The sequence below is a fragment of the Mus caroli genome, chromosome X (genome assembly GCF_900094665.2).
Source record: "Mus caroli chromosome X, CAROLI_EIJ_v1.1, whole genome shotgun sequence".
NCBI lineage: Eukaryota > Metazoa > Chordata > Mammalia > Rodentia > Muridae > Mus > Mus caroli.
In genome coordinates this window covers 99,863,129-99,888,665 of record NC_034589.1, presented here as the reverse complement: position 1 = coordinate 99,888,665, position 25,537 = coordinate 99,863,129, and the positions used below count along the sequence as shown (strand labels likewise).

At 34.9% G+C, this 25,537-nt stretch overlaps 1 protein-coding gene across 15 annotated transcripts in view; it reads left to right on the top strand.

The window, feature by feature from the left end:
* Atrx (ATRX chromatin remodeler) overlaps nt 1–25,537 on the top strand; it is a 133,572-nt gene that overhangs the window by 62,114 nt on the left and 45,921 nt on the right. For all 15 annotated transcript variants that reach the window (XM_029473638.1, XM_029473633.1, XM_029473632.1 and 12 more), the window contains 10 exons: nt 433–505; nt 12,646–12,806; nt 13,233–13,406; nt 15,864–15,957; nt 17,167–17,269; nt 17,935–18,168; nt 21,558–21,699; nt 22,494–22,603; nt 23,245–23,391; nt 23,512–23,689. In XM_029473638.1, coding sequence (XP_029329498.1) covers nt 433–505; nt 12,646–12,806; nt 13,233–13,406; nt 15,864–15,957; nt 17,167–17,269; nt 17,935–18,168; nt 21,558–21,699; nt 22,494–22,603; nt 23,245–23,391; nt 23,512–23,689 — 1,416 coding nt within the window. The remainder of the gene's footprint in view (nt 1–432; nt 506–12,645; nt 12,807–13,232; nt 13,407–15,863; nt 15,958–17,166; nt 17,270–17,934; nt 18,169–21,557; nt 21,700–22,493; nt 22,604–23,244; nt 23,392–23,511; nt 23,690–25,537) is intronic.

The window sequence follows — 25,537 nt, the reverse complement described above, 5'->3', positions numbered from 1 at the left end:
TATATATATATATATATATATATATATTCAGACATCCATTTTGTACCCACATTTATTGAATTAGAAGAATGTAAAAAGTTTCTTTTGGTTTCATAATAAAGATATTTGTTATATAACTGTAAAAAAAAAGAAATCAATACAGTTGCTTTAACAAGAAACCACTGGGAAGGATGGCAATTAATAATCATTTCTGAAAATGCTTGCCTTAAAAATTCTTATGCTTTGAAAGAACCCTGGGGGACATGTAAGAGTTAACTGCTATTTCCTGCTGGCCCTTCGTAAAATTCCCTTGTACTTACTTTACATTTCAACAGTTTTACATAGAACCTACTAGTTTGCTCTATCTAGCATTGTTGGATTTTAGTTTTATCTTATACAGTTTTACTTGTATAGACAATTCAAAGCTAATTTTAAGTACATTTTCCCCCCAAGGAGATGAAGCCTTATCTAAATCAGTGCCTGTCACAATGGATGATGACGACGACGACAATGATCCTGAAAATAGGTATGATTCCATCCGTAAGGAACTTAAGATTATAACACACCCTAGGCATGGGCGCAAACAGCAACAACGCAACAACAACCAGGTTATAAAAACCAGGAGTTCCTGCCTTAGAATGACTCGTGCACAGTCTTCTTGCAAGTCTGAAACAAAGGCCAGAAAATGGGCTAAAGCTCAGAAACCTTAAGAGAAAGTAAATATGAATATTAACACACCTAGCATAGGGTGTGTTATAAACAAAAGAACTGTCAATTTATGTCTCCATGTAAACTCTGATAATTTCTTAAGACTTCCAATTTTTTTTTTTTTTTTTGATTTTTCGAGACAGGGTTTCTCTGTATAGCTCTGGCTGTCCTGGAACTCACTCTGTAGACCAGGCTGGCCTCGAGCTCAGAAATCTGCCTGCCTCTGCCTCCCAAGTGCTGGGATTAAAGGCGTGCACCACCACACTTGGCTGGGACTTTCAATTTTTATAAATTAATTTTAATGCAAGTAAATTATAATAAATGACAACAGACATTTCTCTTTGATTATTGTTTTGTCATTCAACACGGTAGTACTATTTATGAAGACCTGTGAAGAGTAAATAAAGAGGATTCATATACTTAAGATTAGGAAATTGCTTTCAAACTAAGAATCAGTTGAGAAGTTATCTAGACAGATTCATATTCTAATCTTTATTTCCTAAATAAAATGGACGTAGGTAATATGACATTATTAACTTCACTAAGACTTAAACAGTTGATTGAAATGTAAACAGTGAAGCCTATATAGTTTTAATCTAAGGGATGGCTGAGAGAAGGAAAGAAAGACACCCTTGTCACAGTATGTCAACATGGTTTTATATACATTTTAATCATTTCCCATCCTTTAGGATAGTAGTCATAATACTCAGTGAAGAAGATAGCATGATATGTATAGTGGATGGACAGCTTCTAGTCTCTTAATAATTGTATGATCTCAGGCTGGTGACTTTAACTTCTTTTGCCATAATTTTAATCTCTAATATTGAAAATTTGATAGTATTTTCTCTAATTCTGGTACCAAAATATGTGATAGCCTGGAGATGATCTTAGCAAAGAACACTAAAATGACCATCTGTCTTAATAGAAAGCTCTAGTTTTAAGAAACTAAACATTATATGTGTTTGCTGTCATCATTTTGTGAGAGATGAACCAAGTGCTCTAAGCACATCTGTTCTCTGACCTTATTTGATGTTGTGCTGATACCAACAGGTTTCTGTTAGTAGACAGAATAGGCGAACTATGGTGAAAGGTCATATTTATTAGAGCTCATGTGTAAACCCAAAGACTTTTCATCTGCTTTCCTATTTCCTTTTTTTTTTTTCTCAACAAATGTGTCTAAGCTATTTCATGGGATAATATAGTAAGTCCTACATTGGAATGTTGAAAGCATACAATGTTTAGTCAGGGATTTTCATATACCATCATTGCTAGATTATGGAAGCATTTACAACTTATTTGTCTTTTAGAATGCTTTCATTTTTCACCTATATAAGCTGCTGTTTCCTATGAATCACAAGTCTTCCAATGTCACTAGGTGGTACTCCTACTTTTTGAACTATGGGAGATGATCTTTTATATTTAGCCAACAACTAAGCATATTGTCAAGGTACAATTTTTGCTATCACTTATCAAAAATTAAGTAACATTTTTACTTTTAAAATGAGTGGTTTCTATATATCTCTCTGTAACTGGTATTTATTTTATTTGAAAATTTCGTTAATTCAATTTTGTATTTGTGGTTTTTTTAAATGCAACCCTGGTGGTTATTTTGGAGAGGAATTGAATTTTATTTTGAGCATGTCTTTATACTCATTTTAATGTGCTTTGATAAAACTTAGAATTTATAACTTGTTTAATATCCAGTATACCAAAGAAATCTTAATATGCATGGTATCTATCACCGATATCACTGATGGCAATACAGATACCTCTTTGAACTATTTTAGTACAGAAAAATTATGTGAGCATATTTAAGTATGCACTAACCAACTTCTAGAATTTGTTTGCAGATCATGATTAAATCTTGGCATTTTTTAATTTCATATTTTTTGAGTGAGATGTATCTTGGTAGAGAGCATATTGTAAATGTAAATTTGTACACAATTGTATCATTGTGTGTAAATTGTGTATAAATTTTATATGCTTTGTTTTTTCAGTAGTATTGTTAAAATGTTCAGTGTTGGTGTTTATGAAGAGGTTAATAGTGTATTGTTTCAAATGTTTAATTTTGGATGCAATAAATTTCTGTAAAACATTTTCTTGTTGAAGCATTTAATTTTAGTTATGATGTATCTTTCATAAAAGTTCATAAGACTTTGAGAATAAAGTTATATGGCCTACTTTGTAAGCCAAAGAAGTTTTCTCCTTCCTGAAATTAAGACAGTCAGTATTTTAGCTCTCTAAAACACATATGCTTATGTTTTTGTGAAGGCTCAACAAACAGTTCCTTTTTTTTTTGTTTTTTTTACTTTTTCTCTTTTAAAGCTGTGTCATTAAGAAAGTCCTATCTTCAACTTGATGAATGGACAGTCAAGGCTACACAGTAAAACCTTGTCTTGAAAATTAAAACACAAAAAAGTTCCCCATTTTCAGTATTTTACTGTAAATAAATAACTACCTATTAAATCTTTAAAAATTCACACATTACCATTGTCAGTTAGAAGTGTCCTATTTTTAAATTTCTATTTAGGTGACCAATCATGATTAAATTGGCATGATTAAAAAAAAAATTGGTTTGCGATTCTTAGCCAAAGTCCTCTGGAGCAGAAGTATTTCAGAATTTGAAGTTTTTATAAGATATTGTTTATACTTGCCTATACTTTACTGTTTGAATAGCCCAGATCTACTACAATCATGACCATAGTTTGTTGAAATAGATAGCTGTCATTTTTCTGATAGAGCTTTTTTTTTTNTTTTTTTTTTTTCTCAACAAATGTGTCTAAGCTATTTCATGGGATAATATAGTAAGTCCTACATTGGAATGTTGAAAGCATACAATGTTTAGTCAGGGATTTTCATATACCATCATTGCTAGATTATGGAAGCATTTACAACTTATTTGTCTTTTAGAATGCTTTCATTTTTCACCTATATAAGCTGCTGTTTCCTATGAATCACAAGTCTTCCAATGTCACTAGGTGGTACTCCTACTTTTTGAACTATGGGAGATGATCTTTTATATTTAGCCAACAACTAAGCATATTGTCAAGGTACAATTTTTGCTATCACTTATCAAAAATTAAGTAACATTTTTACTTTTAAAATGAGTGGTTTCTATATATCTCTCTGTAACTGGTATTTATTTTATTTGAAAATTTCGTTAATTCAATTTTGTATTTGTGGTTTTTTTAAATGCAACCCTGGTGGTTATTTTGGAGAGGAATTGAATTTTATTTTGAGCATGTCTTTATACTCATTTTAATGTGCTTTGATAAAACTTAGAATTTATAACTTGTTTAATATCCAGTATACCAAAGAAATCTTAATATGCATGGTATCTATCACCGATATCACTGATGGCAATACAGATACCTCTTTGAACTATTTTAGTACAGAAAAATTATGTGAGCATATTTAAGTATGCACTAACCAACTTCTAGAATTTGTTTGCAGATCATGATTAAATCTTGGCATTTTTTAATTTCATATTTTTTGAGTGAGATGTATCTTGGTAGAGAGCATATTGTAAATGTAAATTTGTACACAATTGTATCATTGTGTGTAAATTGTGTATAAATTTTATATGCTTTGTTTTTTCAGTAGTATTGTTAAAATGTTCAGTGTTGGTGTTTATGAAGAGGTTAATAGTGTATTGTTTCAAATGTTTAATTTTGGATGCAATAAATTTCTGTAAAACATTTTCTTGTTGAAGCATTTAATTTTAGTTATGATGTATCTTTCATAAAAGTTCATAAGACTTTGAGAATAAAGTTATATGGCCTACTTTGTAAGCCAAAGAAGTTTTCTCCTTCCTGAAATTAAGACAGTCAGTATTTTAGCTCTCTAAAACACATATGCTTATGTTTTTGTGAAGGCTCAACAAACAGTTCCTTTTTTTTTTGTTTTTTTTACTTTTTCTCTTTTAAAGCTGTGTCATTAAGAAAGTCCTATCTTCAACTTGATGAATGGACAGTCAAGGCTACACAGTAAAACCTTGTCTTGAAAATTAAAACACAAAAAAGTTCCCCATTTTCAGTATTTTACTGTAAATAAATAACTACCTATTAAATCTTTAAAAATTCACACATTACCATTGTCAGTTAGAAGTGTCCTATTTTTAAATTTCTATTTAGGTGACCAATCATGATTAAATTGGCATGATTAAAAAAAAAATTGGTTTGCGATTCTTAGCCAAAGTCCTCTGGAGCAGAAGTATTTCAGAATTTGAAGTTTTTATAAGATATTGTTTATACTTGCCTATACTTTACTGTTTGAATAGCCCAGATCTACTACATATCCAAAGGTTTTCAGAGCATACCAGATTTAGGGGATTAGGAGTGTTCAGTGTATACATATATTGATTTCTTTATGTTTTCATTATTATATCTAGAGACTTTTTAATCAAACATTTCTCATTATATATATTATTAAACTTATGTTGTCAGTGAGCCTCAGTAATAGAATATTAGTGTGCATTCCCCAGCACACACATTCTCAGTTTATTCTTCAAGATGTAGATGGTTTTAGTAATGTACTTTTTCTCAGATTTTCTCTGGATGACACTAAATTAATTTTTCCATAAATGCAAATCATGGTGTGGAGATTATTGATGAAAGTTTTACTATACTTACAGAATGAGACCCTTGTTTCATTTGGCCATAACTTTTTGCCCTTAAACGAGGAAATAAATTATTTTGACTTCTGTTTGTATGAAGTGGATATTCTACTAATGAAGATGTTGTACTGTTAATACAGCTTAATTACTTGGGAAGAGACTAATGGTTCTTGGATATTGATCATCATATAATGAAGATATTTAAAGGTTACTCGTGATTTTAGTAGAGTTAGCGAAGTAAGTGTATTATAAGTCCTTAATACGGCTTTCATTTGATGACCCTCTCCTATATATGTCTTTATTTATTCTCTATACAAATTAGGTAAATCCAGAATTTCTTCTGTGGCTTTTTGTGTTTCAATGGTACTTTTTTGGTTGGTAAAAGTATTTCGAATCTTTTAAAAAAATTATTTATTTATTTTATGTAAGTACACTGTAGCTGTCTTTAGACACACCAGAAGAGGGCATCAGATCCCATTACAGATGTGAGCCACCATGTGGTTGGCTGGGAATTAAACTCAGGACCTCTGTAAGAGCAGTCAGTTCCCTTAACTGCTGAGCCATCTCTCTAGCCCATTATTTCAAATCTTTATTGCACTTAATCCCAGCGTTTGGGAGGCAGAGGCGGTAGGATTTCTGAGTTCGAGGCCAGCCTGGTCTACAAAGTGAGTTCCAGGACAGCCTGAGCTATACAGAGAAACCCTGGCTTGAAAAAAACAAAACAAAACAAAACAAAAAAACCAAAAAAACAAAACCAGACTGCATTTGAAGTAAGAGTTTTGTTTCTCTTTCTGTTGTAGTAAAGGTTTTAAGTATTTAGGGATTTTAAGTTAATTCTTTTCAATGGCTTTGTTGATATGGTTCTGGTAAGTATAGTCAATTAAGTCTAATGGAGGTGTAAAAAGCTATAGGTAGGATTCACTGGCCGATGACTAAACAATGCAGGTGTCACCAACTTTCTTCTTTGTACTGGACAGTTCTTCAAAGAAAGAAATAGTATTGGTACCATTCTTATTGTGTGGGTAGGACTTGCGGATTGCACTAAGTATACTTTCTTGTTTGGTAATATTAGAACTTTGAGCAAACGAGAAATAGTCTGCCAAGAAAGTCTGTACGTTAGTGTTAGCAAATGTACTCATTTTTCTGACTTGATATCCTTTGTTTTTAAGTTTGATATTTTAAAATTAATGCTTTTTAATTTAATTCTGTTTTTATTTTTCAGTATAAGAATATTGAATAAAGAATGAATTCTTTAATATGACTAATTGTCCTGTATTGATGTTAATATATTTTTTCTTAATACAATTCTTTTAAAAGCTTAGATTTTTAAAAAGATTTAGTTTATTTACTTATTCATTTATTTATATTATATGAGTGATATATCTGCATGTATATCTGCATGTCAGAAGGGGACATCAGATCCCAAGATAGATGGTTGTGAGTCACCACGTGGTTACTGGGAATTGAACTCAGGACCTCTGGAAGAGCAGACAGTGCTCTTTACCTCTGAGCCATCTCTATAGCCCCCTAATTTTTGTTAAGTAAAGCCAGGGTATACTCATTTTCTTATTTTCCTTTTCTCTTAATTTTTTTGATTTTTGAAGACTGGTGTATGTATGTGTGTGTGCGTGTGTATGTTTGTATGTGTGTGTAGCCTTGGCTGTCTTGGAACTTGCTCTGTAGGCCAGGTTAGCCTCAAACTCAAGAGAGTTCTGCCTGTCTCTGCCTCCCGGGTGCTTGGGTTAAAGGTGTGCATCACTTTGCCTAGCTGAAATATTCATTTTCTAAATTGTGTGCTTTAAGCAGAATGCATCATGTATAAAATATTAACAACCTTTTTTTTTTTTTTTTTTTGCTTGTCTTAAACATTTCCTAAGATCTGGAGCACACTGTTAGACCAGGCTGGCCTTGAACTCAAAGCTCCACCTGCCTTTGCTGCTGTAGTGCAGGGATAAAAGGCATGTGCCACCCACTGTCTTGGGCCCTAACTATGAGTTCATATAGCTACTCCTGATTTTTTAAAAGAAAAATTTGATACTAATTTTTCTGGTACAGGGTTGCTTGTCATTGAATACAGACTTAATAGGACACATGATTGAAGAGTGATTAGAACAGTTGTTTAGCTTTTGATTATTTATTGATTTGTTCATGAGTTTTGATCATTTTTTGGTGACAGATCTTCATGCTTTAGTTACCGTTTTGTATAAAATTTCATATCAAGGAATTTTGATCCTGGTTTAAAATAATATGCTAATATAAAAATTTAAAACTTCGTATAACTTTTGAAAAAAATTGTTTTTTAAAATATGTAACCTTTAGCTGGGCATGGTGGCGCATGCCTTTAATCCCAGCACTCGGGAGGCAGAGGCAGGCGGATTTCTGAGTCCGAGGCTAGCCTGGTTTACAAAGTGAGTTCCAGGACAGCCAGGACTACACAGAGAAAACCCTGTCTCGAAAAACCAAAATAAATAAATAAATAAATAAATAAATGAATAAATAAAAATGTAACCTTTGAGGAACATGACATCGATTCAAACAATGCTTTGCACTCTTCTGGAAGGATTTGTGTTTACCATTGTTTCCTCAGTGAAAATAATAAATATTCCATAGCTTTTTGCCTCTGAGTTGCTTTACAAATAAACTTGGAAGGTATAATGTCATATTTTTGTGTGACATTTACTTAGAAACTGCGTTGTCTAAATAACATGCATTTAAGCCAGTGATCTTATTTTGTTAACTGTATATTCTAATGTGATATGTTATGCAGGCACCAACAATTCTTAATAAATTTTGTTACTATTATGTACAGATAAACAGTTCATTGGCCTTATAAAATGTAATTTTATTTTGACAGTTTTCTTAAACCTGTTTTTAGAGACTTAAATAGTCAAATAGTAGTTACAAGATACATTCTTTGATAGCTTGTCATTCTTATTTTAGAGATATAGACATAGTGTAGTATACATGCTTAGAGCTCTTCTTTTTAAGAAAAAAATTTAAAAGTCAAAACTTGGAATCTTTTATTTATAAAGACATAAAAATTGAATATCCCTGAAATGAATGTATGGATGTGTGTATACACACACACGCACACACACACATACACACCCCTACCTTTTAGAATGACATTGATGTGTCTGTCTAGGGTGGCATTAGCAAAGAAGTAGTTAATGATTAATTAGAGAGACTAGCATTAGCATACTGAAACTGAATGTGATATAGGATCTTAGGTTCTCTTGCCTTTGTCACACTATCTTTGTTTTGTTGTCTCTCCTTACTTCTGGCTCTAACATTCTGTGTCACCTTTGTTATGGCTTTCTCTAAAGCTCTATGTTGCAGGAAATCTTTACTTACTTAAAAAAAAATGTATTGTTTACAACTATTGATTTGCATACAGCAAAAAGAAGTTTCCTTTCCTTTCCTGTTTGAGCATTTTAATAAGGCATTCATTATTCATTTCATTTCTAGATAGGATCAGAATTTCTAACAGGTTTTTTTTTTGACTTTTGACTTTTGTTTTCCTGATTGCTTGTTTGTTATTATGTCATTTCCTCTTAATTTTGCTTTCTCTTCAGTAGATGAGGTGTAATAAGGCATTATCTTAGTGTTCACTGTGTTATCCAGAAGAATTAGTTTGTATGGACTTTGGGGTCCTGTTCTCTCATTCATCAGCCTGATTGTTTGTGGGGTTTTACTCTCCCTCCCATATTGTTTTGCTTTCTCCCCTTTCCCTTCCCTCCCTTTCAGGAAATAAGAGGCTCTGCCCAGGTTTCCCTCCACAAGAGTGGCATGGCCTGTGCCTTTAATGCTTCTGATAAGAGTCCTGACTGCTTTGGATGCTCTACCTTTCCCAAGATATAATTTTGATCATTGAGATTCCAGGGGCAGTACCTTGTTGCCTGAATGAGTTTCCCAGAAACATCCTGGAAAGCCTCAAGAAAGGAAATTTCAGAGCAAACAGAATCAACTAGCGATCATGACTATACATCCATCACATGCATACCAGCATGGGTTCAGCCGAGGCCTCCAAAATGATGCTTTGCCAGCCTCAGCTGGTTCTCAAGTGATGATGTCTTTGAAGTCTCTGTGGCCCGTGACTCCAGAGTTAAGGTAGTGGAGTTTCCCTTTAAAGCATCTCACAGCGGGCTTTGTAGGTGGGACACATCTCACCTTGGCATGCTTGCTGACTACTCAGGTTGAAGGTTGGCCGCAGACAGATCTTAGGTCCTTTAAATTCACTTTGTAGACCAGGCTGGCCTCAAACTCAGAAATCTGCCTGCCTCTCCCTCCAAGTGCTGGGAATAAAGGCGTGTGCCACCACGCACGGCTTTTCCTTTTTTTTTTTAAATTAGGTTCTGTTATAGGTTAGGATTATAGCTGTCATTTATTATTGAGTTTTGCTTTTGAAATTTACTTTTAATTATGTATCTATCTTTATATGGGTATGTGCATATGAGTGCAGGTGCCCGCATAGGCCAGGGATGTTGGGTGCCCCCTGGTGCTAGAGTTCCAGATAGTTGTGAGCAGCTGCCTGATGTTGGTGCTTGGGATTAAATTCATATCTTACGGACAAACAGTACCCATGCCTAATCGCTGTCTCACTTCTCCAGGTCTCATCAGTTGTAATTTATGGGAAATGAATCAGCTTTATTAGTAACCTTTGCTATAAATAAGAGTTTCCTTTGGTAAAAGAACAAGTCTCCACTAGTCTAGATTAAGCTAGTTATGGAGAAAAGCAACCATTCTCTGAAATTTGTGGTTTGCTTGCTTCTAAAGTGACTATAGTTATTTCCCATATTACATATACCATTACTGGAGGTTGTTGGCAAGTTGTCATTTTAATGTGTGGATTTTATTTGATTTTCTGTTATTGTACAATTTATTATGTAATATTGTATCATTATTTATATTAATATTCACTAGACAGTGAGAGTTAATCAGGTAGATTTATATATTCTGACTTCCCAGTTAGACATAGTCTTAAGAATCTAGAATTTGAAAGAAGGAAAATTATGTGGTTGCTTACAGTTATCAGTGAGGTCTTTATAGTTAGGATTGAACTTTTTAAAAGAGTTTTGAATTTGTGGTCACAAACTGTAGTTAGATGACTGTATTGACATAGTAAGTAGATTCAGAATGTAGTTCGGTTGTCTCTGTAGTGCCTTATACAAATGATGGTATAAATCTTGTAGCTTCTAGTGAAATACAGTTTTTTCTATCTAATCTAAAACTCAACATTTCATATACAGGCTTTATACATATAGACACATTTATCTAGAATGCATTACCTAGTATAACTTAAGAAAGATTTTCCTGGTTCATGAGAAGTACTGTTACAGTATGTAACTTTTCCATAAATATCCTTTCATTCAGTTTTAAAAGACTTCCTTTTATTCTGTAATCGCTGTCTTAAGGAGTAAAATGTATCAGATAGTTTTTATTTTATAAACTGATCAGAGTAAATATTTGTTACCTTTTTTTGTCAAAATAAGATAATGCAACCTTTAGTCTACTGTTCATAAAATGCTTACTATATGCAATATAAGCCAACACCACTCATCTACATGTGTAACAGCAAAGTTTGCTTTCTCAACTTTAGTGATGAGTATCTATACTCAATTAAAATACAAATCAGAACAGAAGCTACCAGAAAAGCAAAGTCATGTTCATCTACTTCATTTCTTGTGACATCTTACGAGAAAGTACAAAATGACATATAATAAGCATTTATGGAAATGATTCTCTATTTTGCTTCATCCTAGGTGTGTTTGCTCTGCATTTTGATTGTAAATTTTATGTTTGTCAAAACAGAGGTTTTACTATGTATCTATATATTACTACTTCTTACCATGGGGTGAATTCTTGATTGAAATGAAGAAATGATAAGAAAAGGAGAGAAGGGTCTCTCTCTCTCTCTCTCTCTCTATCTATCTCTCTATCTCTCTCTCTATCTATCTATTGCATATGAGTACACTGTTGTTGTCTTTAGACACACAAGAAGAGGGCATCAAATCTCATTGCAGATGGTTGTGAGCTACCATGTGGTTGCTGGGGATTGAACTCAGGACCTCTGGAAGAGCAGTCAGTGCTCTTATCTGTGAACTCCTCTCTCTTGCCTGGAGAGGAAGGTTTCAAACTGAGAAATAACAGGTGTCCAGGCCTTGTAGCATATACCTTTAATTCCAGCATTCAGGAGGCCGAGGCAGACCTTTGTGAATTTAAAGCCAGTCATGGTTATATAGTGGTACCCTGTCTCAAAAACCTACAACAGCAGCAACATAAAACAAACCAACCAAACAACAACAGAAGAAACAACAGGGAAAAAAAGCCAACAAAGGTTCCATAGGCCCAGCAATATCAACTTCTCTGGATTGGTCAGACTTGATTGCCAAGTAGATGCCTATCTCACAGATGTTAAATCCTGACACGCTGTTAGGATCTTGCTACCTTCTTTGTGAGTTTTTTTATCAGAGTTTCCTTTTATTAGTTACTATGATTTATAAATTCATGGCAAAAGGATACTCAGACAGGTCTGTGATCCTGCCTTTTACAAAAACTTCATTATTGCTTTCATTGTACATTTTGAGAAATTTTTCTTTAGTCCAAACTTAGAAATTTCCTAGGAGTGTATTTTTAGGATAATACTAGATGGTGTATTTTCTCCTTAAGCATTTTTTTATTAGCAAATTAGTTGAGAAGCATTTTGAGAAATTGTGTGAGCAAAGCTATTGTGCTATATTTTTTCTGAAACTTACACTCATTTATGATAATTTGTGTTCATTGCCCATGTAATAAGGAGCACTCCTATCCTTTCTGTGCTCCAGCTTGATGCTTGCTTTAGTCCTTCATATTATGGTGTAATTGAGATTAAGGTCTAAACATATTCTGTAGTTGGAGATGCTGTTTTCTATTAGAGAATGGTTTGTTATACATTGATTTTTTTTTTTTCCTGAGAATTTGTTCTCCTGTTGAATAAAACCTCTCCTTTGGCGTTTTATCTTGGAATGCCATTAGTCTGGATAAATGAATTTACTGTTGTTAGCCTTTCTCCCCATGGTAGTTCCTGGAGGATGGTAGCATCAACTTTCAGTTGGTCAAAATAATTAATAAAATATATCTGAAAGTTTTCAGTATATTGAAGATTTGTATGGAATTGAAATAAGTACAGTGAACATTTTTGTTCATTGGTTGCTTATGTTAAAACATGGTTCCTGCCAGTCTATTACTTGTGTATAAAATCTATTGATAACATTTATTCCTATTTTGATACAGAGATTTTGTCTTTAATTCAGTGTACTTCAGCCCCCCCAAATATAGCTTTATATTGTTTTTTCCCTCTACAGAATTGCCAAGAAGATGCTTTTAGAAGAAATTAAAGCCAATCTTTCCTCTGATGAGGATGGATCTTCAGATGATGAACCTGATGGAGGAGGGAAAAAAAGAATTGGGAAACAGAGTGAAGAATCTCCAGCAGATGATGCTGAACTCCGCAGAGAGCAGCTAGGTATGTTCTTTAGAGTTGAATTTATTAGCCATTCATTCTTTGAAGAATGTGTGACTAGGAAATTTCAGGAAATGCCATCTGAGGTTTAAAAAAAATGTTCCAATCTTTATTATCCCAACTCATTTGATTATGTTATGATAATTGCATACGTTACTGTAGTTGTTTCAGTTCCTACCAATAAACTGTAAGGAAAACGTTTCATGCTTCAGATGATCCGCACTGGTGATACCTAGCCCGTATTCAGTAACCAAGGCTAAGAAATGATTACCTGTTTTTAGCAGCGATACTAAGGTGCACAGCTTGGAGATACCAAGAAGCTTTTCTTTAAATTATGGCAATTGTAAATCCGCAGAATAGTTTTCAAAATCATTTCAATGAAAGTCGTTTGAAAGAGTGCTTCTTACATGTATTTTCTTTATTTAAAAGCCCTGAATCCAGTCAACTCTGAATCCGATTCCGATTCTGAAGAATCTAAGAAGCCAAGATATAGACATAGGCTTTTGAGGCATAAACTGACTTTGAGTGATGGAGAATCTGGAGAAGAAAAAACTACAAAGCCTAAAGAGCATAAAGAAGCCAAAGGAAGAAATAGAAGGAAGGGTAAGACATTTTAATTGTGAACGTCAAAAAAATACTGGTTTTTGTCAATGAGTTCTCATATTGAAATTTGAGTATATGTGTTGAGACACTTAATCATTGCTCCTAAATGAATATCGGTACATCGGTGATTTCCTACTGAACGATGATGAATTGATATGTAAAACATCTCAAATTATGTTTTCCTTGTATTGGAAATCTGAGTCCTTTGTTTTATTTCTGTCTGTTTTTAAGACAGAGTCTTATAACTATAGCCGGAATGACATCAAATTGATGACCCTCTGTACTGAGATTATGGTTTATGCCACTCTGCCCTGTATGGATGAATCGTTCACATTTCAAGTGGTTACCTGTGTCTAGCGCCATATTAAGTATTGTGAATACAGAAATAATCGATATGATAGTTTTCTCTTTGGACTAACATGGGGCGTAGTAAAATCCAAAAAAATGGAGCACACTGTTTTGAATGAAATAAGCCAGACAGAGAAATATTGCATATTCTCATGTAGAAGCTAAGGTTTTGATTTCATAAAGTAGACTAGTGGGCATTAGAGGTAAGAAAGGGGAGAGGAACAAAGAAAGGAAAGCTTAAGGAGGTTTTTCTATTCGACAGCACTGCAGTCTGACTATACTAATTGTCTGCATAGTTGATAATGATCTAGAAGAGGGCAGGTTAGAGTTTCCCAGCACAAAGAAGTGATCAATGTTTCCAAACACTGAATTAGGAATTGCTTTGTTTTGATCATTCAGCATCATGTTGGATTCTGTGTCCTTCCCATGTGTATGCATCTTTATTCGGACACTGCTTTAGTTTACTTTCAGGCTATGGAATATGATCCAAGTCATCTTACTTTGCTTGCCCTATGTGCCCTGCCGCAAAGATTGGCCTTCTGGAATTATTCTGTTTCAATTGTGACAGCCTTGATGCTGAAATGAAAGAGGAATGGCATTAGAGGTGCCCTCCACACTCAGTCACAATATCTGATCTCATGTGTGCTCCCCATGCATGACTAGAAAAATATAACATTTATGCCATCAATAATTTCTGTAGCTTTGGAAATTAGCCTGTCTTCCACTCAAAACCAGGAGTGTCTTAATGGTTTCTATTGCTATGATAAACAGTATGATCAAAAACAAGTTGGGAAAGAAAGGGTATATTTCATTGAACAACTCTCAGGTCACTTCCATCGCTGAGGGAAGATGTGCAGTAACCTGGAGGTTGGGGCTCAAGGAGAGGCCATAGAGAAATGTTTACTGGCTTACTTATTCCTCACGGGTTACTCAATCTGCTTACTTCTGTAACTCAGATTCGCCTGCCCAAGGGCAACACCTTCTGCTATGGGCTGATCTCCCCTCCCCAGTGTATTCTTAATCAAGAAAATGTTTTACCCACAGGCCAATCCAGTGGGGATATTTTCTCAGTTAAAGTTCTTTCTTCCCAAGTGACTCAAACTTATGTCAAGTTGACCAAACAACCAACCAACCAAACAAAAAGCTAATCTGAACAAGAAGACAGGAAGAAAGTGACCCATGACACGCACCTGCTATTCTGTCTTCTGTCTTCCTCCCCTTAGCTCTCTAAGTCATTATTTAGGTCATGATTTCAACCTCCAATCTACCTGTTATAGCTTTCCTTTTAGAGTTCTTAGGTCTCTGCAGATGGTTTGTAATTATCCTCATTGGCAGAGAGTTTATAATCATCTTATTTATCTCCAACAGCCTGTTTTATTTGTTTGAATAGCCACACCTAGTTTTTTGATTAATTTACCTTTGGTTATCACTTACATATTTTATGTATGGCTAATTCTCATTTTTTAAATTCATATACTACTAAATACTTGCATTTTAGCTTAGAAGTAGTTTTATGATTATGTCTGGAAGGAATGTATCTGCTATGGTTACTACTAGAAATGCTTTGGTTTTGGGTGTGTGTGTATGTGTGTGCGCCGCGCGCATGCATGCGTGCACATGCCTTCTGTTTTTGTGAAAGACTGGTATATACATACTGAGATATATTGGGGAAGGGACCATGTCAACACACAACCTTGATTTATGTGTCATCTGCACCTCATGTGTATAGCTTAAAGCTTGTTTTCACTCGTGGAACCTCTTGATAGTTATAGGCTTCCAATTTTGGAGCATTTTAGATCTTCTGATCAGACACACACACACACACACACACACACACACACACACACACACACAGTTTCTCTGTTGAACTCAAGAGATCTGCCTGCCTTTGCCTCCTTTGTGCTGGGATTAAAGGTATGTGCCACTGTGCTGTGTTTGAATGGTGCTTATTATCTTTTTAATAAGCATTCATACACCAACACGCGCATACACACACTCACACCTCTGGTGGTCTATATACTTCTCTAATGTTTAAATATGAAATTACTAAGTGGAGTTTCTTTCTTTTGAAAAGTATTTTCTAATTGATTTATTTTGTCTAAATGTAAGTGAGCAGTGAGGATTCGGAAGACACTGACTTTCAGGAGTCAGGAGTTAGCGAAGAAGTCAGTGAATCTGAGGATGAACAGCGGCCTAGAACACGGTTAGTATTACACACTTTTGTTTCATTTTCCAATGTTGGAAATTGGGCCGTTGAGAGATGGCCCAATAAGTCAGGCTGCCCACTGCTGAGACTGATGATCAGAGCTTATTTCCACATGGTGAAAGGAGACAACCATTTCCTGCTGGTTTTTCCTCTTCTCTCTGCATATTTGCTGTGGCCCTGCCTTCTGTATAATGTTAGGAATTAATTAACATGAGTTGACTATATGTTCAAATTGTTTGAAAAATAACTATGATTGCAAATAAAGTTATAAAGTTAAGTAAGTACAATATATAATATGTTGATTTGAAATTAATTTATAAAAGAGGAAGAGGTGCCAATGAGAAAGTTTACTGGGTAAAGATATTTGCTAATTAGCCTGATCCTTCGGACTGCTTGGGTGGAAAGAGAGAATTGATTCCTGCATGTACTCACGTGTGCGCGCACGCGCGCGCGCGCGCACACACACACACACACACACACACACACAGGTACAATAAAGAATAAGTCAGGAGAAGAAGGATCGGGGATGAATTTGTTCAGATAAAATGATATGCTTGAATAAAGTGTCTCTGAAATGAAATCCATTACATTGAATAAGTGAAAATATATTAATAAACACCAATAAAACAAGTAATTATACTTATTGTATAGAACCCAGGGGCTTCTGTGTTATTCACAAAGACTCTACCCTTTGAGATACAGGCCCAGGCCATTGTCACCCTTCTCTCCCCCACCCCCTTTCTGTTTTATATCGTTTGGCCTACTGGCCCTGAACTTACTATGGTGTCATGAGGACCTTGAGCTTTGTTACTCTTAATTTTACTTGTTGGGTATTGAGATGACCCAGTGTATGCTGTGGCAGGCACAGGGCTCTGTGCCTCGTGGTTATACATAAACTGTAGTTTTAACCCCTCATTACTTTTTTAATTGCTTGATTTGTAGTGCTGGAAATGAAACTCCAAGGTCTTCTGCATGCTCTGCACGTGCTATCTGTATTGAGCAGTACCCCGATGGTCAGGGTTATTAACACTACTAAGTTATACATGTAGAAAATGTTAAGATGGAAAGTGTTGTCCATATCTATGTTTGCTACTCAGCGCCATAGCATGTGCACAACATACACTTGATCCTGGCATGTACTATTTCCAAAGTAGTATGTGACTCACTTGGGGAAGCATTTTGTTTTATATTTACACTTTTCTTCAGGTCTGCAAAGAAAGCAGAATTGGAGGAAAATCAGCGGAGTTATAAACAGAAGAAGAAAAGACGGCGCATTAAGGTTCAAGAGGATTCCTCCAGTGAAAATAAGGCAGGAGTGATGTTTATTGTTTGCTTCTATTATAATTCACACATTTTCTCTTTCAATTTTATTCAGTAATTATATTTGATTTTATTTTATTTAACTTTAAAACTTGGGAGAGTGTCTTTTTTGTTTGTTTGTTTCTTGATGTTTTTTCTTTAGCCCCACAGTCCTTAATGGCTTATTTTTTTTAATTGTTTTGAGTTATGAGATGATGAAATTACCATTCAAATGTTTGTTTTTGGTATGCATACAAGTTGTGGTTGCTGGGCCATACAAATAATTACATGTTAAAGGATTTTCCCCTACATTTTCTATATTGGTTCCATCAATTAGCATTCTTAAAAGCAGTGTACCACCTCACATTTACTTTTATACATTTTCTTAGTGAATATAAAATGATATTATATTGCAGTCTTGAATTTTATTTTTCAGTGACCCGGAGTTATTTTCATGTTTTTGTTACTTATATGTGTAAGTTTTAAAAATAAATACCCATTTGACTCCTTTGCCCTGATTGTTTTCCTTTGTCAAGGTTTATTGAGGTTTTGAATATGTCTTTGTTTCTAGATATAATTAATAAAGCTTTTCTACCTCTATTGGCACATTCCATAAACAGCAGGAAGTTAATTCAGCACATTTTTACTCTTTGTTTCTGTGTTTGAATTTCACAGAGCCATTCTGAGGAAGAAAAAAAGGAAGGGGATGAGGAGGATGAGGATGAGGAGGACGAAGATGAGGAAGATGAAAATGATGATTCTAAGTCACCTGGAAAAGGCAGAAAGAAAATTCGGAAGATTCTTAAAGATGATAAACTAAGAACAGAAACACAGAATGCCCTTAAAGAAGAGGAAGAAAGGCGAAAACGTATTGCAGAGAGGGAACGTGAAAGAGAGAAATTAAGAGAGGTAACCAACCTTTCAATTTGCTATATAACTTTCTTTCATAGACATGTGTCATAGATGCATACAGATTTTCAAGAGTTGAATGCCTTAATAAACTACAGATTTCTAGGTAAAGTTCTTTTACACCATTGCTAGTATGCTTTGCTTTTTAGTCTATGTATAATTAGGTACTTGGAAACACTTGAGACTCTTGTATGATCACCAAAATTATTGGAGTATAGTTAGGAAAATAATTTCTTTGTAAATTTTCCTTTTAATTTTTAAAATTGTATGTGTGGTTGTGAATATGTGCCGTGGTGCCCATCCATATATGTATCAGAGGGCACTTTGGGATTAGTTATCTCCTTTTGCCTTTATGTGGGTCAGTTGTTAGGCTTGGATAGAGAGTACCTTTTTCTGCTGAGCTATCCGGCTATCACTGAAATTCATTTTTATATCTATTAAATATTTCCATTTTTAAAAAAATCATTATTTCTGTTTTAATTACACACATGTATTTTGTGTGTGTGTGTGTGTGTGTGTGTGTGTTTCTCTGTCTGGCGTCTTATTTGTCTACATGTGGGTTTGTTTCATATGTGTTGGTGGTTGCCAATTAAGGCCTAATGATACTGTCAGATGTGCTGGAAGGCTAATGCTTGGCGTTATTGACAGACAAGGGTGCTAGGGACTCAGTGGTTCTCTTCTTAAAGAGCAGTGTGTGCTATTAACTTCTGAGTCATCTCTCTACTATCCTTGCTTCATGTATACTCACAGTGCTAGATTTAAGTAATGTGTTTACTTAGTTTTAGATTATTTGGGGATAGTTCCCAGTAATGGTATCATCTTTTATCAGTAGTTAAGATTATACCATTAGAGAGATAAGGATCTTTTAACCATTAGTACAACATGATATTATACATTATTCCTTCAAGTAATAGGATTTTGGGGAAGTTTTTTAAGTTGTCTTGCTTTGCATTTTCATGATTCTCACATGATTCTCACTGCTCTGTGTTATGATTGTACATCTCTTTGGACAGATACTCTTGTTCCCTTTCTATGTGAGTGCCCTTCTCTGGTGAGCTCATTCCTTATTAACACTCAAAGACAAGTTAATGGGAACACAAAATCAAACCAGATATAGGAATACTTTTAAAATCTGTTAAAGCCATTGTGTGCTGTAGCACACATCTTTACTCCAAGCACTTAGGAGGCAGATTTCTGTGAATTTGAGGCCAGCCTTGTCTACAGAGTGAATTTCAAGACAGCCAGACCTACTGAGAGAAATCATGTCTCCAAAAAAAAAAAAAAAGTTTAAGTCAACTACCTCTCCACTAAGAACCACAGGAACAAAGATAGCACCGATAATGATTTAGAGTAAGCTCTGAAGTTAAAATTAATGTAAAAGTAATATTAATGTATGAATTTAATATAGAAAATTTACTACATGAAAAAAAAGAACTTCCCCTTTTTAAATAGTCAGTGCCATTAGTACTCTGGCTGCCTAAGTTCTTTCTCCGGTGGCCAGTTCCTGTATGTATGTAGGAATAGCATAGGTCCAAAATGAAGAGTGCTCCCTCTGAAGAGTGTTCCCTCTGAAGAGTGCTCACTCTGTGCTTTGTTTCCTGTTGCATCAGAGTGTAGAGGAAGCATGCAGAGCACTGAGATTTGTGGTTGAGGGGAGTCCCCACATCCCCTGGTACTTTACTTACTGGTTGCAGTGACTTCAGAAAGTCACTTGCAGTGCCTGAGGAAAAGGGTTGCAGACATCAAGAGCTTCACCCGTGTAGGAACAAATTAGCATACACTTAACCTCTTTGAAGATAGAAATTTATTTTCTTACAATTATTAGAGAAGTTGGGAGTGGTAAGGCTCTATTCCATCCTCTGCTCAGTGTTTCACTAAAGTTTAAGGGACTAACCAGGGCTCTACTTTATCTAAATTTGTAGGATTTTCCCAACATAACTCAGTGACAGGATTTTTTTTTTTTTTTTTTTTTTTTTTTTTTTTTCAAAATTAAAAAAAAAAAACCCCTGGCGGTCAAATGTGGAAATTTTGCTTCTCAGAATTAGAAAATTCAGCCCCTTCTTTACTATGTGGCTTCTCTTGTTTACTACTTGGCATTTTGCTTTCACTTTTGCTGCCCATAGGAGAGCTAACTTTGTTATGTCAAGACCACTTAGAATAAGTCGGAATCAAATGATGATTATTCAAATCTGGGAACCGTATCAAATGGTTTCTGTAGGTCTCAAGTAGGACAGATTATACAGGATGTTTATAACAGAAGGCAAGAATCCTGGTGCAATTTTAATATGCCCACCATGGCATGCAAACAGGCCAAGACATTTAAGAAATTTCACTTTTTTTCTAGTCCCCCCCCCCCCCCGTGGTATGTCTTACATCATCCATGCTAGGACATAATAACTAATATTTCTTTTTGTGTGATAAATCCTTAATGTATTTGCTTCATTTATTTTCTACAGTACTCCTGAGGGCTCTTGAAATACTTCACATATTTTCAAGTATAGAAACCAAAGCTAAGAAAATTTATGTAGCGTGATAAAATGATGTTGGACCTAAATTCCTATGGTAGTTTTGCTCAACTATATTGTCTCCCAGTATTATCCTTGGTGTGTTATTCAGTTTAAATTTCTTGTAAAATTAGTATCCATATAACTTGTTAGAAACTTGTGATTTAATTTGTAATTTTTAGATTTGATGACACGATTTTTAAAAAAAATCAGCCTTTTAAAGAGACCCTGACAATCTTTTATACACGAAATTGCATAGTTTCTTAAATTTGCTTCAGGCTCATTTAGGAGGAGGAGGGGAGAGAGAGATTATCAGTTCAAGGCTTTTAGTGTTTTCATTTTTTAGAGACACACTCAATATATAGTTTCATCTGTCCTGGAACTCCTGATTCTCCTGTCATCGCCTCTCAAGTAGTATGAAAATAGGCTTGTGTGACCATTTCTGGCACTTAAAATGTTTTGTTTTCTACTGTAGAGATTTGAACACATTTGCCTGGCACATGTTATGCAACTTCTCTACTACCAAGACACACCCCACCCTGACAATTTTCAAATCAAGAATATTTGCTTCGTTTTTGTGGTTTTGTATCAACTATAAAACTATTGTTTTATCCTTCACACAAACATTTCTTTTATTGGTTTTGCTATCATGGGTCAAAGGTAATTTCTTGGTTTACTATAGTGATTTCAAATCCATGTAGGATTTTTTTTTTATCTAGAAAACATAAACCTGGATTTTTCTCACTTTGGATGTGTTCTGTAGGAATAGTTGAGTCTGTTTTTGGAAAATCTATATTGTTAAGGTTGATATCCCACCATTGCTTGAAAGAAATCTATGAGTGTAACTATCAATGACTCCTTTTTTTTTTTTCTTTTTTTTTGTAGGTGATAGAAATTGAGGATGCTTCTCCTACTAAGTGTCCAATAACAACCAAATTGGTTTTAGATGAAAATGAAGAGACCAAAGAACCGTTAGTGCAGGTTCATAGAAACATGGTTATAAAATTGAAACCCCATCAAGTAGATGGTAAGAAGCTATTAAATGATTCAATCACTTTAGCTAAATTTTACCTATGTTTTGTTTTCTTCTTTTTTGCCTAGCATTTTGCCAATCACTGGAGATACATTGTTGAACAAAAATGATATGATTCCAGCTGTTACAGATCTCACAAGGAAGTAAGGAAGAACAAGTTGGGTGTCTGCAAGTGTAGTGTTTTAAGTAGGCAAGAGGTACTACTTACAGTGGGAATCTGTATAGCAGGTACAGATACACTACATAGTGCTTGGCTAGAGCATTTAGGTCTAAGCACAGTTAACCAAAAGCTTTCTTTGGGAAGTGACATTTCAACATTTTCAAGTAAGTGTTTAAATTGGTTTTCCTACATTAGTATTACAAACTCCTTCAGCTACCCTACATACTGGTGGAGTTTTACACGTGTGTATGAAGTGCTTCAGAAGGGAAATAAACAGTTTCTGCATCTTGGATTAGCAACCCCTCTTATTGTTCTGTTTCTACTCCTGGACACTTTCTGTTTTCCAATCTTCTTCTGTCTTCGGCAGCCATCCCAAGCTATAGGGAAACGTGATAGTTTAGCGTAACTGGACAGACACCCTTATCTTGTGTGCTTATGTTTTATTTCTGATTTACTTAAGGAGAAAAAAACAATTCTGATTGCATTTAAGATTTTTTTTTTTTTAGCTCCAAGTGTTGTTTCTTGGGTGCTCGAGAGATGGCTCAGTTGCTCAGAGTACTTACAATAAATCTTCAGAAACAAAATAAAACTCTGCTGTTTCTTGGAAGTTTTGGTTTCTCATTCTTAGGTGTTCAGTTTATGTGGGATTGCTGCTGTGAGTCTGTGGAAAAGACAAAGAAATCTCCAGGTTCAGGATGCATTCTTGCCCACTGCATGGGCCTTGGTAAGACCCTCCAGGTAAGAGCTATAGGAAATAAACCTATCCATTTTTGCACATATATTTGATTCTGCTGTGTTTTAGGTAGGCTGTGGAGGGAGATTCAGCAGTAAAAAAGAATGACAAGATTCTTTCTCAAGTATTGAATATTGTGGTGGAGAATGAAATTTTATGAATTATGTCTATAATAACAATTAATGGGATAAAGGCAATGAATTGGAAAGAGAGCCTAACAAGGTGTATGTGAAAATTCAGAGGGAGGAGAGGGAAGGAGGAAATGATACAAGTGTATTATAATCTCAAATAAAAGGGAAAAAACCCACAAACATTTCTGATAGAGTACAAAAAAAGCAATGTTTATGCAAAGATGCTGATGTAGTTGAAGCAGTGTGGTTGCAGGTATGAATTTAACTTATTTTTCAACTTTTATTAGTCTGATGGTAATGAGAATGTCAAGTCTTTTTTAGTATTAAAGCTGCTTCATTTCTTGGACTGGGTTTAATATTATATTTTCTTTACTTGTATTTTCTGTGTGTTGGAAATTATGATCTTTAGTTGGCTGGCTTAGTGTTTAATGTAAAAATAAGTCATGATTCCTTAAATTTATTTTTAAATTTTTTTGTGGATATTTAAATGAACATGTAACTTTACTTTCTTATAGGTGGTTAGTTTTCTTCACACAGTTCTTTTGTGTGACAAATTGGATTTCAGTACAGCTTTAGTGGTTTGTCCTCTTAACACTGCTTTGAATTGGATGAATGAATTTGAGAAGTGGCAGGAGGGATTAAATGATGATGAAAAACTTGAGGTAACATTTAGTAATGTTTCCTATTGAAACAATAACATGAGATTCATATTCATTCTGAAAGAATTGTCTTAATTCCTAATGCACATTTTAATGGTAATATTTAGAACTTTATTTTTAAAGGTATCTGAGTTAGCAACTGTGAAACGTCCTCAGGAGAGAAGTTATATGCTACAGAGATGGCAAGAAGATGGTGGTGTTATGATCATAGGCTATGAAATGTACAGAAACCTTGCTCAAGGAAGGAATGTGAAGAGTCGGAAACTTAAAGACATATTTAATAAAGCGTTAGTTGACCCAGGTATGTTACTACTAGTTCTGACATTATGAAGCTAGTTGAAATTTTATGTTTATCTTTAAGAGTTTCTAATTGAGCCAGGCATTCTGGCTGGCACACCCCTTTAATCCCAGCACTGTGGAAGCAGAAGTGGGCCAATATCTGAGTTTGATGCCAGCCTGGTCTACTGAACAAGGTTCAGGACAGCTAGAGCTACACAGAGAAATCCTGTGTTAAACAGACAAAAACATTACAAATAATTGGACATTTATTATTAAGTACTTGGTAACAGTTTCCTTTGTCCTTGAGGTTTTATTATTCATACTGATAATTTAAATAATATAAAACTATCCTTAATGCTGCTAGCTGTTCAGAGTTTCAGTGTTTGGGGATCTATGGTTGATGTATTATTAGAGAATTGTAAACTCCTGAATGGTATCAAGCATTTTCAGCAGATTTTTTTTTTTTTGTCACAAGATTTCTTGGGGACACTTACAAACAATAGTCTTAAAAACGAGGCACAGGTTGGAGAGATGGCTCAGAGGTTAAGAGCACTGACTGCTCTTCTAGAGGTCCTGAGTTCAATTCCCAGCAACCACATGGTGGCTCACAACCATCTGTAATGGGATCTGATGCCCTCTTCTGGTGTGTCTGAAAACAGCCACAGTGTACTTATATAAATAAAATAAGTAATAAAATCTTTAAAAAAAAAGAACAAAAACAGGCATGGTGGTGTGTGCCTATAATTGTAGGCCTTCCTATTGGACCAGGCCTTATGTGTCATAGGCGGAGGATCACCTTAACCTTCTGATCTGTCTGCCTTCATTTCCTGAGTGATGAAAATACAGGCATGTACCACAACATCTCATTTGCGTGGTGAAGTGGTACTACAGAGTGAATCCAAGGCTTATGGCTGGGTTACATCTCTGCCCTTGATTTACTCTTTACAGAAGGGTTAGATGCTTTACATGGTTAGGGATTTCTGGAATCATTTCTGGAATCCTAGCATTTGAGACGTGGAGGCGGGGAGATCACATGAGTATCTCAGCCACAAAGGGGGTGTTGTATACTAAGGTAGATTAGTGAGTGGAAGCTGTTACTGTGTGTGCCTATTGATTTGAGTTCAGTGTCTGGAATCCATGATGCAAGATGACACTCGATTCCAGAATCCGTTTAAGATGCCATGATTTATTTTATTTTTAAATTTCATCTTAATATTTTAAAAAGAGAGTGAGTGTGGGAGGATGGGGGTGGGGAATGAGCAGAAATGAATATTTGTGTGTGTGTGTAGAGGAAGAAAACTTTGGCAGTTTTCTTCCACCATTGGGTTGCTGGCTGGTGTAGAGCTCAGGAATTTGCAACAGGGTCTGAGCACTCTGACATGTTGAATCATCTCTCTGGCCCCCTTTTATTTTATAAAATAGCATGTAGATTAGTCCGAATATTGTTGGAAACTGGAGGCTAGAATAGGATTCCAATATATTTCTGCCTTTATCCATTACTTTTGATGTTCTTCAACATTGTCTCTGACTCCTAGTGGTTAATCTTGGCTAACAATTTACTAATTAATTCATTTAACTCACGAGCACATTCTACCTTTGCTGCCACTTCATCAGTAACCTCTTCTTGAATTTTTGTTTTCTTAATCACCAGAGACATTGCCTCTCTTAAATAAGAAGGCAGATCTAAGAGGAGGCACCCAAAACATTCAGGAACAAGAATTAGTGTTATGTGACAGAGAATAGAGGTAAAGAGACAGGTCACCATAAAATCAAGGTTGTTTTTTTTTTTTTTTTTTTTTCCTTTTTTTTTGTAAGTTTTTAAAAAAAATTTTATTAGTTCTTTTCCTTATTTGCATTTCCAATGCTATCC